Below are 13,154 nucleotides of genomic sequence, written 5' to 3' on the forward strand. Positions count from 1 at the left end.
GCATTATATAATTTTATATGTAATTAGAAATTATAGAACAGATATGTTTCTGTAATAATCACAAACCTCAGTGGTGGTGTTGGCTCAGGAATCAACAAAACATTTTGTTCCACATTATGTTCACTTTCAAAATTACTAATTGTGTTGCAATGTTCCAACCTGAAATTCATTATCATTTATTCATTCATTTTCATTATAATTATATTTATTATTATTTATTAACATTTCATTTTTTTATAAGTAGAAGTTACCAAATTACACATATCACATCACATCAACAACCCATTACTGTCCCACTGCTGGGCACGGGTCTCCTCTCAGAATGAGAAGGATTAGGTCATAGTCCACCGCGCTGGTCAAGTGCGTATTGGTAGACTTTACATAGGTTTGAATTATTTTATTTCATAAATCTCTTAGTCATGTCCTTCACCATTTGGCAAGTGATAATTAATTTCTAATACACACATAACATAGAAAAATCAGAGGTGCGTCCCTGGGATTTGAAACTCGGATGCCTCGGTCAAGAGGCAGAGTTTCTTAACCACTACGCTATTACACCAATGGGTTAATATAAAAATTAAATGAAAGTCAAGGGGAAGATTCTTGTTATGGTTCTTAAAAGCAAATAATAGAAAAAAGTATATTTTTACTATAAAGTATTAATAATTCAATGTACATAATAATACCTTAATTTAAAAAAGCAGTTTAGTTTAATAAATATCGAAGTTATTATAGGACAATCTCATAACATGACTCATTACTATTATTGTACATTACTTACTGCTCATTATCATGAATCTCATTATTAACAGGTGAGTAACAAGTTTGTTCATTAATTAAATGATCTTCAACATTACTATGAAAATCATCATGTGTTTCATCTTTTATTTCAGTATCCACATCTTCGTTTACTTTTGGTAATCTGAAAATAAAAGATGTATATTATATCAATATATTTCAGATATAAAGTGAAAGCTTTTGTCGCAAATGTCTAAGCCTGCATAAGTGTTGATGTTGCTTTTTGAAAAGTATCAATGGAACAATAGGATTCACATGCCCTACCCACAGATGGATTATGGGCAGTAACTGCCACAACAGGAAAAAGACCCCGACTAGACATCATTGTTCATATTGATTAGTAGGATACTAAAACAATTCTCAGTCCACTAGAATTTTCAGGTGCCGAGCCATATTATAAGTAATTTACCTGCACTTAAGATTATCATGCTTTTTTTTTAAATATGGTTGCGCATTTTGTAAGCTTAATGCGAATTTTTTCTTTAATTTTAACTCTTGTTCCTTGAATGCATTTCTGAAATACTGTTTGTCATCCTTGCTTAACGAAACCCAGGATTTAGTTGCTTCTACAAGAAGATTTTGCTGTAAAAGTATATATTATTAAATTGATATATATATAATATATTAATATTTTATACTTCATAAAAATAGAAATAAATACAAGTTTGCACTTTGTAGGAATTGATTAAACTGCTACTTACTTTATTACTATTAGAGCCTTTCTTTTTGCAATAAAGCTTTACATATAATGCTAAGGCTGATTTTGGTAACTTATTATCGCTTTCCTTCATAATATAATTATTTGTATGAACAACAATAAACAGTTTTTTTTTTAAATAAATTAAGTTTCGCGTTTTCGAACTTTACAAAGTATTCACTTGCTTCAGTTTCAGAATGTCAAAATTGTGAAATTAAAACTAGTTGACAGCTGTCAATCAAATGAAAGAAACTGTCAAACAATGTTACAACTCAATACAAACATTATGGTATGTTTACACGCTTGCCAAGTCTTAGTAAGAAGCGTCTGTAAGAAGCGATTATATTTGATTTTAAGATATTAAGTTCAATATTGTAGTACTTATTTTCCCCTTTTCAGTTGGTTATTTTTAAGTATTCAGATATAAAAAATGTTTATAATATATATTTTTTCGCATTTTCGCGGAAGCGTTAAGTGGAACCAGTTAGTAGTATACTCAAAGAGTATAGTAACCTATAACTATACTCTTTGATTAGTAGTGTCATTTTTAAGTTAAAAGGAAAAAAAAATGAAACTTAAATACAATTAGAAATTTTATACCAAATGAAGGAAACATTGATAAATAAAATAATAATGAAAGTACAATAAAATTAGGCTGAAAGGCAAAAAGCCAAAGCCGTAAAACACCATTAAAAAAATGTCATTTTTAATGTCATGTCATCTAAACATCTACTATCTATCTATTGTCAAAGTGTCAATCTCATGCCATGTATATTGTGTGATGCCACTTGTCGTAAAATAAGTTAAATTCAGTTGTTGTTTAATATTTGATTTCTATCGTTTTTTTTATAGGTTTTCTTGATCCAAAAGTATACAATTCAGGATGTCTGAGAATAAGAAGTAAGTATTTACAATAATTTATTTTTTCATAGATTTGCATAACGAATATGAATTGCTTCATTAGATTAAATTAAAATTAGTCAATATCATAACAATAGTAGTTTCATTCCGACTTTACAAAAAAATCTTGTCTTCTTAATTAATATGGCACTTGTAGATACGGCCTCATCTTGCCCGATAGAGGCAAAGCTCCAAAACCTACCTTCAAAGCAAGCCATAATGTATTTGGAGATGATTCTGAATCTGAGGATGAGTCAAATAAAAGACCAGTACTTTTGCGCCCCAGTGACAACATCAATAGGCAGGTAAATAAAAGTTTTCATATCATATTTTATTGAAATAAACCTAAAGGAGACTGATGCATACTAAATTTGGGTTATGGAATTACTTTTTGCTTAGACACTTCTTTAGATGGCGCTACAGATCTCTTATTAATTCTGATAAGTTTGGCATTACAGGCAAAAATTACTCAAGAAAAGGCTATTATGGAAGATTCAACAGTCTATCAATATGATGAAATTTATGATACACTAGCTTCTAAAAAAGAAAGTAAAAAAGATAAAAGCAAAGAAGAGAAGAAACCGAAGTATATTGAAAATCTAATAAAAACAGCAAATAAAAGAAAAATTGAGCATGAGCGCCGTGTTGAAAGACAGGTGGGATAAACTTTTATATATTTACAGCACCAATATCTTAGTGATATACTGTTCTACCTCACACATGTGACTATTATTTTGGAGAAGTGATTAAAAATGGCCTATTTTTTAAATTCTCAAATGTGATATGGATCTCACTTAGCTACCACACCACAGTTTTTGTCTGATATGCTCAATGTCTCTAGATATAAATGAACCTCAATATCTGATACCTTCAAATGATATAATGTTTATCCTTAGCTCTTACATTGTTATGTTGTAATAATTCATTACTTCCATTTTATTATAAAATATGATTTCAGATACAAAAGGAAAGGGAAAAAGAAGGTGATGAATTTGCAGACAAGGAAATATTTGTCACTTCAGCATATAAAAAGAAATTGGAAGAATTGAAAAAAGAAGAAGAGAGGGAAAAATATGAAGAGTATCTGGAGAGCATTGGGGATGTTACGCGACAGAAAGATCTAGGTATGATTTGTAATATCATCATCAACCTATCACTGTCCACTGTCTCCTCTCATAATGAGAAATATTAGGCCATAGTCCACCGCGCTGGCCAAGTGCGTATTGGTAGACTTCACATACCTTTGATTTCTTTTTTTTATAAATCTCTCAGGTATGCAGGTTTCGTCACGATGTTTTTCTTCACTGTTTAGCAAGTGATAATTAATTTCTAATATGCACATAACTTTGAAAAATCAGCGGTGTGTGCCTGGGATTTGAACCTCGGGCCCCTCAATCGAGAAGTGGAGTTTCTTAACCACTATCACTGCCTGTATTTGTAATATAATAATTATAAAAGTCTTATTTAAATTATGTCTCTTACTTGTAACAAAGAGTTACTCATTACAATAGTTACATTTTGGGAGTTCCTATTTGTTCAATACATCAATATCAATTATTACAATCAATTTAGTTGTCATGATGATTTTGAGAAATAATAATTTTAAAACCATTATATTGTGATTTATTTCAAATTTATTTATGCAGGCAGTAATGTAATTTTAACAAGTTAACAAGAACATTCACTTTTATTTTCTAGGAGGCTTCTATAGACATTTATATGAGCAAAAATTAGGATCGGATGATGCCAATAAGACAGATGATAAAAAAGAGCAAAGTGAGGGTACTAGTGAAAAGGGTTCTAAAAAAGATATTTCAGATAACCTTAAATCTTCCAAAAACAGAAACTATAGGAAGAGAAAAATATCACATGACAGTAACAAAAAGCTGTCTGATGGTGAAATAGAAGATTCAGACGAAGAAATCAATCGTTGCAATTTAGAAGATATAAGAATAGCAAAGAAATCAAAAGCACTTGATCCTAACATTGATGCTGATTCCGATTTTTCAATTGACGAATCAAGTGATGAGGAGGATAAAGATATTAAAAAACCCGATGTTCAAAAAACGGATGTTAAGTCTCCAACTTCAAAAACTGAAAAGGATACAATCCCTGACATAGAACCCGTAACAGAAAATGTTGTAATTGAAACAAAAGTGAAAATTGACATATGGAAAAAGAGAACAGTGGGAGAAGTATTCGACCAGGCTTTAAAAAGATACTATGAGAGAAAAGCTGCTAGAGGCAGTTGATTCATATTTTAGATATGCTTCATTTTCATTAAATAGGTAATCATTTGAATAGTAAATCAACAATAAAAGTCCTTTCAGAAGGTATTTATTTCAAGAAAATGTAGTGAAGTTAATAAGTTATATTTTAATTAAAAACGTGAGACTTTGATATCGATTCACAACAAGAAACAAAATAAATAGACATTGGAATTTTATTAAAATGTGTTTTATTATCAATTTAATAAACAATTAACTTATAGACATTCTTCACATATTTAAACCACTCCATAGTGTGCCTTACAGTGAACTGAAACAAATGATAAAGTATGTAAACATTTTAAGAACATAAACATTTTAAGGTTGTTTTTAATAAGATATAAAACATATTATATAATAATTGTGTATATTGTCTCCATATTATGTGTAGTGTCATCACTTAGTGTTCCTGTTTGAAAAGTTTAAATGCTCGACTTGGCAGGTTCACTGCTGTGCCCCCATTTATTAATTTATATTTTAACATTTTGAATTTAACCTTGACACTTTATAAAGGATAGTAATAGGTTTCAAAATTACCTATAAATTCTGAAACAGGATCATTTTCACCTTCCGCTCTCATTGTACCAGTGATTTCTTCATTCTCAACCATTGGCAACACCAATTGAACAAATTCTGGTGTGTATGGAGGTGCTATAGCATCTAATACCTGTAATGGAATATTGAAAAATGCTTGAAATTCGGATAATTAATAAGGAAAGTGATTTAATATTAACAATGAAAGTGTATAAGTACCTCTGTAATAAAATATCTAATTAAAGAAATGTCGGTGTCGCCACGTTGCCAACATTGTTTGATGTAGCGTAGTACAGGCACAACACAACCACGGCTGAGCAAATTAACCATGCGGTCCAAAAGCATTTTCTTCAACTCCAACTGAAAAAGTTACATCAAAATAGTTTATTGATATGCTAATGTTTCTTTCTAGATATACAATATCAATGTTCATTTAACGGTTTTATATTGATATCATAGCAAAAGCCCATATTGGTCTGCCAAAAACTGATTTATTTTCAACAACACCTGTACTAAGATTTCCAACTCGTCTTGAGGAGATTCAAATAACTGTACAAGCAGTCTCAATAATCTATGATGTAACAGTTGGTGGCATGAAGCAACTTCATCAAGCAAGGCTAGATGCACTGGGCAGTGTTCTGTGCACAATTTAAAGTATGATGGTTCAGTTACAACACATTCCACCCACACCAGTATGCCCATCCCAACTACTGGAAACCTGAAAATGAGAATGTATTTCATGAAACTATTCTTAAACACGATTATTTAACTGAAAAATAAACACATACTATTCTTAATATAAAAAAAATATTATGATATTGGTTAAACAAATATCATTTACCTAATACAGTGGTATAAAGAAGGCAACTCAGCAATTAGTTCACTTGAACTAGCTGAACTACTACAAACAGCATGAATCTTCTCTATGGCTTGTACTGTCGCCTTTAGTTCATCTTTAACTGGCCTATTGGTAGAGACGCCTTCACAAACACTAGCAGCATATGCTAAGAGATACATGTACTTCGATTTATGTTCGGGATTTAACTTACTGCCCAGTTTGAATAATGAATCCACAAGAAGTTCTGAAATGACAACATAAAATTTTGTCTTGTAAAAGGTAAAACAAACATGAAGCAGTGGAAACTTACATTAATTATAATAAATACCAGTCATCTGTCAATCAACCCTATGCTAAAGATCTGAATATAAATGAATGACACAAAGTCATTTTTTAAAAATTAATATAACAAGTATGTTTCAATGTAATATGGAACACTTAGTAGGTTAGTCAGAACCCACAATTGACAGAATTTTCACGCTTGTACCTACCAAGGAATTGTGGTATTCTTATTAAATGAACTGGTGGTGGCTCTGCTTGAGTGTAGGCACGGAATAGCACTGAAATATCTGCGGGGTTTAAGGCACCTCGAGACAGCATGGCCGCTAGTGCCGTGCGGGCACTTCGCCACGATTCGCCAGGCGTTAACGCTAGGGTTATAGGAGTTACATCATGGCCACTAAAACAAAAATATTTCCTTTTGTTAATTTTTAACCAACTTCATTAAATGTACTTTTTATAGTATAAAAAAAACCTTATGAAAAATAAAATTACAAATGATACTTAACACATTCATTATTTTTTAATATTGTAAGTAATAGGACTTTTAATAACTAAGTTATTTATTCATTTTCAGTCATATATCTACACCATGTTTTTCTGTTACGCCGACATAGGTTATAGAAAAAGGCATCGAAAATGTATCCTCATTCTCTATTATTAGATGGGTTGAAGTAAAAGATTAGTGAAGTCGATATTTTTTACTAAGCAATAAAGCTTATATACCATTTAAGAATTAAAAACATACAACTTACAACTGTGTCTTATTGTCATTTTGTCATTGTAATAAAAATTTAAACATACCTTTGTTGTGCGCACCGTGTAATCTCTTGACTCAGTCTTTTCATTATTGCTCCTCCTCTAGGCTCTTGAGCAAGTATATGCACAATCACTTGACTATAAACATAAGTATGAGCACCATGGCAAACCATTTTCTATAAGTGTAAATTATACAAATTGTATAAATGTAATAGGAATTAACAAAATCTGAATAATTTAAATAATATTTCTGTAATAATGCGAGTGTTTGAAGACTTGATGCCACCCAAGTGAGCATAATTTTATTTATTCCAAAAGACCTTTTAACACATAGTAATTACATACAATCATCGAGTTTTAGAATAATTTCAAATTTATAACAAAGTGAATGGTATTAGCAGCATTTCAATATAATATGACTTACGGCACATTCTGTAACACTATTTTGCCAATCGTCTGAGCTTTGCAAAAATCCAACAATTGCAGACTTAAGAACTCTCGAAAAAACTTCTATCTGCTGTGCTGCAGTTGATATACTGGTAATCTCCCCTTGGAAACCGGCATCAGATATCAACTAGAATAAAAAAATAATAAAATGGTTTCATTTTCATTTCAGCAAATAATAAGTAAAAACATTTTTAAATTATATAATTAAAATATTGTCACTGAACATATCGTCATAGTCGTAGAACAAAGATGGATTTGACAAAAATGCGAATTTCACTTTTTATCATATTTGGATAACATATTGTCTTAATATTTTTACTGCATTACAGAAAAAATTATATGTATTTTGGTTTTCAAATTAATCAGTCGGTATAACGACGGATTTGAAAAGCGCTCATATTAAATGATGTTTGTGAATAACTTGAAATGGCTGCCCTGTAAAGTTTGTTATTTGTTAAATCCGATTTTGTTCTACGACTGTGATGATATACTCGATATACATTTATGGAACTTATTGTATACTCGTACAGTATTTTGTATTAGTGTTTAATAAAATCATGAAGTGTATTAAATAAAAGTAACTACCTTTATAGTGAAATTTAACATTAAACAATCCGGATATTCTTCAGCTAATCTGTATATCAGGGACCTCCAAGTGGGATGTTCAATCATCTCAGTAAGCCAAGCAGGTGTCTAAAAGATAAACATAAACATTTTCAGAAACTTTAAATGTTATGAATAAATATAAGTAAAAAAATATCTATAGAACTTAAAAAATATAGGACAAAATAGGCACTTCCTGTTAAAAAAAAATATTAATTTAATAATTAAAAATTGTTAAAAATTATTAGTTTTTGTAATTAGAATATGTTGTAGTTTTTTTACATATCTTAGAAATTAAGTGAATTGTGGTTAATGATAAAATTAAATCGATATTAAGTTTATAGCCCTGGCATACTTTATTCCTAATATTGATTATTTAAACTTTTTGTTGTTGGTGAATACAATTATTGTTATTGGTGCAATTCAACCATAAGGACACATAAGTTAAGGATTTTTTTAAAATACAAAATATGATATAATAGAACTTACCTCACCTTCTTCAGTGAATATTGTATCAGCTTTTTTGGGGTCAAATGTTTTCAGTATCATATCTTTCAAGTGATTTTCAACCATAGCCTGTACTTCTGTTACCTTTACTCCTAATAAATAAAACATTATATTATGTACCTACTAGTAATATTTGATGCCACATGTGTTTATTTTAGAGGAAGACATTTTGTTAACATGGCTCATTTTGTTGATGATGGCACAAAATGACAAAGTTGTAGTAGCACTCATACTACCATAACTACATGTATTAGTTATCAGAAGAATGTTAAGCTATTTTCTAGCTTAAAAATGTGAGAAAAAGAAATGTGAAAGAAAGAGCTGTGATTTTTTCCATTAAATAAATCAAAGATATACATCATTTATGTTATAATTATCTCTTACCTCCAAGAATTAGCCACTCAGCCAGCAAATTTGCCATCTGAGCTACAGCATTGTAATTTATAGACAGTTGTTCAATAACTTGTTCTGGGTTTCCACCGGCTTGGAAGTATCTTTTGAGTTGTCCGAATATTCCAGGTTCCATAATGTAATCTGGAGTTTTAAACTTTTCGAGGCACTCCTGGAGTACTTCCTCAGGGTTATCAATGACATCTTCAGCTGCTTCTTCCTACAATGACCAAAGAACACAAGTTTTACAATTATTATTAAGGTCCATTTAAAAGAAAACGTATAAGTAAACAAGTGCTTTCTGATTCATGAACTCACAAATGTACGGGTTATAAACTACTTACTTCATATTGACTGTGATTCGTCCCTTCCCAATTTCGATCTTCTTCGTATTGTGTAGGGTGTGTTGGCATTATTTACAATTTATCAGAAATTAATTATATTTACAATCAACAGTATTAATAAGAAATGTAGCCTCAATACAGTCAATACAATACAAGCCACAAGCATCCAACATAGTTATAAATGTCAATGTCAACAGTTGACATTGACAATTGTTATTTTTTATACTGCGTTCGTTTTGGATTCATGCTTATAAGCCCAACTTTATTGAAAGACAGCCATCTAATGTAATATTATCATACATGAGTTACGTGACCATACCGGACGATATATTATGTTGAATATTATTTTGAGAATAAGCATATTTATGTTTTACTAAAGTAAAACATAAATTTGCGTTTTAGTTCGTAACATTCTGACAGGGCTACCCTCACGTTTCAGGTAGATTGAAGGATTGAAGGAGAAGGATTGAAGATTGAAGGAGCATGGCAGAGAGTAAGGCAGGGTATGGCCCTCCGTACATTTAAGGCCTTTTTTTGAACACAACTCGGCGCTAGAGCGCGGCGTCGGGATTTTCTAGCGCTAGCGCTCAGCACGGCGCTAAAATACGCGTGCTGTTTGGCCGGGCCTCTAATGTTCTATGGGGGCATATTTCAAAACAACAAAATAAAAATAAACGACGTTCCAACATAGATTGAAGCAGGGAGGTACGATTTAGACGCTAAATTTTGTTAGAAGGTTTAATGCTAAGAGTCATAGATTAGTAAAGAACCTTAAAATATCACTTAGGAAACTGTCCGTCCTGCCTTATGTAGATCGATTAAGCCAAGACTAGATATAATCGTAGTACAGATATAGGCGATCCGTGAGGCTATGTGTGCACTGTGCATTACGGATCGGTCAATAATAATTAGGGTCTGATGGCGAAGCCGCAAAGGCATCAATTAACCGATAGCCGTGTTAGCCATAAACCTACAATAATTCTCTGTATTGGATTGGTCTCTATGATGATTGAAGGTGTGAAGTTCAGGACATGATGATGGTTTTCTGCTTTGTAACAACAACTTTAAATGCTGCTGTGTTCTGGTTTGACTGATGTGGTATGGCACACATACCTTAATTACATTTATCCATGCACTATTGACCATTGATTTTATTTTATACTAGTTTTTGCCCGCGGCTTCGCCCGCGTTTAAAAGAAAATAATATAACATACTAACATACATAAAACTGAAAATTCGTACCTTCAACTTTGCTAAAGATCATCACTTGATCAAATGCATAGTTTACGATTCAATCTTTACTAACATCGAATAAAATAATCGATGTTTTGGGTTCAAAAGATCAATTCTCCGATTAATTGATCTTAAATCGCCACTCCTAGTTCCCGTGGGATTTCCGGGATAAAACTATCCTATGCCCTTTTTCGGGTCTCAGACGGTTTTTGTACAAATTTTCATTACAATCGGTTCAGTGGTTTGGGCGTGAAGAAGAGACAGACAGACAGACAGAGTTACTTTCGGATTTATTAGTAATATTAGTAATAAGGAATATTAGTAAGGATTTAATGAGGGGGTTATGCAAACTTTACTAAAATGAAAACGAAGTTGTAGAGTTGACTATCAACCAGTTTATTCCAGGATACTAGAATATGTAACAATTTAGAAGGTCAAATAATAAAATGCTCTTAACATACTCAACAATAATAAAAATATCATAAATAATTTTATAACAAATTATAAAGTACGTATCGATTGCTTTTTAAATAACAGCTAAGTCTTACTTAGTTTTATTTGTCATCTTTATAACACTGCGTCAAGCAATGATAATGTAAACGTAGGTAAGTATGTTTTGCTTACATTATAATTCTTGACGATTAAAATACCAGCATATTTTTCCATACATTTTCTTACTGGAAATACATTGTCACCATTTTGTTTCTGAACAAAAGAAAGAAAACATTATACTTATGTAGGTACTTAAAAGTATAGACCGTTGAGACTTTAAGTTAGTTAAACACCCTAACTTGAGAGGACAATAATTATTGAAAGGAAACTAAAATTTAACACTCAAGTCACAATCATCATACCATTTATCATCATATCATTTAGGTAAACAGTTAATACATGCCTTTAATAACTTTAGTCGTAGTGATTTTGTTAATTTTTGAGATAGAAGATCAGCTTTAAATTTTTGTAAGTATTTGAACGTAAATTATTATCTAAACGTTATTAAGTAACATTAAAAATGTAAAATTCATTTTTAGCAATTTTGTATCCTTCGTTATCATCCGTATACAAATAAATGTCATTCTGCGCTATTTTATTACTCTTACCTATGCTTTTCAGTGCTGGTATGTGAGATTTGGATCAATAGATTTAATTATTAGGTGCCTCTCGTAGTTACAGATTGCAAGTTATAAGCAATAATGAAGCTCTAGGGAAATTATATCGCATTAGGACGGTTTACTATAATTACTTTTCTAAGGATCTCAAGGAGCAAATGTACAATCATCCTCGTTCGTAGCAAATAAACATTTTAAATTATGTTAATCGAAAAAATATATGGCGAGTTTTCAGACAAAATTTTGTCATTAACATATGTAGTTAAGAACTGGCCATTTAGTGCCGGGGTAAGTACCTATTACATTATGCCTTATGGTTCAAATCCTAAACTATAATGATAAAATTCTATGAAACAGATAAAAAAAATAACTTAAGAACTTACGACAAAGTGAATAAAACAGTTATTTAAAAAGTGGGAGCAGGTAGGTATGATTTTTAAAATTCCATATAATAAATAAATAATAAAAAATATTTAAATATCTAGTATTTTGTGCAGACATTTTTACTACGATAGGCATAATTGTGCTGCTTTTTATATAAAATCTTAAAATAGTCACATGTCGATTTTATGATCATTTTAGAATTTTGGGTATACAGAAGGTATCATTTTACTGGAAATTTTGGGCAGTCCAGTTACACCAATCAGTATAGTTAATACTAACGATGCCTTTAGTCAATGTCGCGCATCTATGTATAATTTTGCTAAAAAATCTAATTACCTACCCTAAACGACCAATGAAATTTAGTTTTTTAGGTACTTCAAATTTATGTCTATATTGTATATATAGGTGTCATGAAAATAAATCATTGTCCCACAATTTAAGAAATTGTTCCCCTTGTGAAGGTGGTTAGAAAACCTAAGAATACTAATAATTGTCTATATCTACATACATTATCGGGTCAAACATATGCTTAGCGTCTATCTTATTTCATATGAAAGATATACGTGACATGTTGCGGACGACTCTTGTTCAGAAAGACAGAGGAAAACTAAGTAGATACTAACCTATTATTGGACTAAAATTGTCTACTATGCTATCGGATTCATTAGATATTTTTGTGTCATGTAACTCAAGACATTTGAACAGTAAGCATTAAAATGTATGATTTTTTTAATAATTAAAAAATATAAAATACTTTACGGATACATTACTTTATTTTAGTATAATGGACTGCGCAGTATGCGAACCCTTTTAATTCAAAATACTATAGAAAGATAGGTATATAAAAGTGAAGAATAGGTATTTAGCGTTTTATTTTCTATGTGATAATTCATTTTAGAAACTCCTCGTAATTCTTTTGTATACAAACAATAATTTCGATACTAAAATGTTTTTAAAATGTGATTCCAAAGATTATGTAGATACGCTCTAAAATGAGCGTAAGCGTAGTTAAAAGTTTGATTAGATAGTAGGTACGTATGGTACATAATATAGTTAATAGGAAAA

At 30.8% G+C, this 13,154-nt stretch overlaps 2 protein-coding genes across 2 annotated transcripts; one reads left to right on the plus strand and one right to left on the minus strand.

Annotated features, from left to right (window-relative positions):
- Positions 1-2,234: 2,234 nt before the first annotated feature.
- Positions 2,235-4,847, plus strand: LOC140753337 (nuclear speckle splicing regulatory protein 1). Its single transcript, XM_073087881.1, has 5 exons — positions 2,235-2,395; positions 2,553-2,700; positions 2,854-3,051; positions 3,354-3,519; positions 4,094-4,847. The coding sequence occupies exons 1-5, from the start codon at positions 2,379-2,381 to the stop codon at positions 4,645-4,647; spliced, it is 1,083 nt and encodes a 360-aa protein (XP_072943982.1). The 5' UTR covers positions 2,235-2,378; the 3' UTR covers positions 4,648-4,847.
- On the minus strand, positions 4,837-9,527 carry TH1 (negative elongation factor complex member TH1). The gene is made up of 12 exons (XM_073087869.1): positions 9,364-9,527; positions 9,014-9,239; positions 8,612-8,721; positions 8,105-8,212; positions 7,497-7,646; positions 7,118-7,248; positions 6,526-6,713; positions 6,038-6,278; positions 5,704-5,914; positions 5,416-5,556; positions 5,200-5,329; positions 4,837-4,933 (listed from the first exon to the last, which is right to left on the minus strand). Exons 1-12 carry the CDS (start codon positions 9,430-9,432, stop codon positions 4,902-4,904), a joined length of 1,737 nt encoding a protein of 578 aa, XP_072943970.1. The 5' UTR covers positions 9,433-9,527; the 3' UTR covers positions 4,837-4,901.
- Between the last annotated feature and the right edge of the window lie 3,627 nt (positions 9,528-13,154).

The sequence above is a fragment of the Epargyreus clarus genome, unplaced genomic scaffold (genome assembly GCF_041222505.1).
Source record: "Epargyreus clarus isolate Ecla_fem2 unplaced genomic scaffold, WU_Ecla_fem_2.2 ptg000003l, whole genome shotgun sequence".
NCBI classification, from domain to species: Eukaryota; Metazoa; Arthropoda; class Insecta; order Lepidoptera; family Hesperiidae; genus Epargyreus; species Epargyreus clarus.

Coding starts and splice junctions, on each gene's coding strand:
- LOC140753337 (XM_073087881.1), top strand. Junction 2,701..2,853: donor GTGACAACATCAATAGGCAG/GTAAATAAAAGT, acceptor TTGGCATTACAG/GCAAAAATTACTCAAGAAAA. Junction 3,520..4,093: donor TACGCGACAGAAAGATCTAG/GTATGATTTGTA, acceptor TTTATTTTCTAG/GAGGCTTCTATAGACATTTA.
- TH1 (XM_073087869.1), bottom strand. CDS start 9,432: ATGCCAACACACCCTACACAATACGAAGAAGATCGAAATTGGGAAGGG. Junction 5,915..6,037: donor TCTTTATACCACTGTATTAG/GTAAATGATATT, acceptor TCTCATTTTCAG/GTTTCCAGTAGTTGGGATGG. Junction 5,330..5,415: donor TTAGATATTTTATTACAGAG/GTACTTATACAC, acceptor ATTCCATTACAG/GTATTAGATGCTATAGCACC.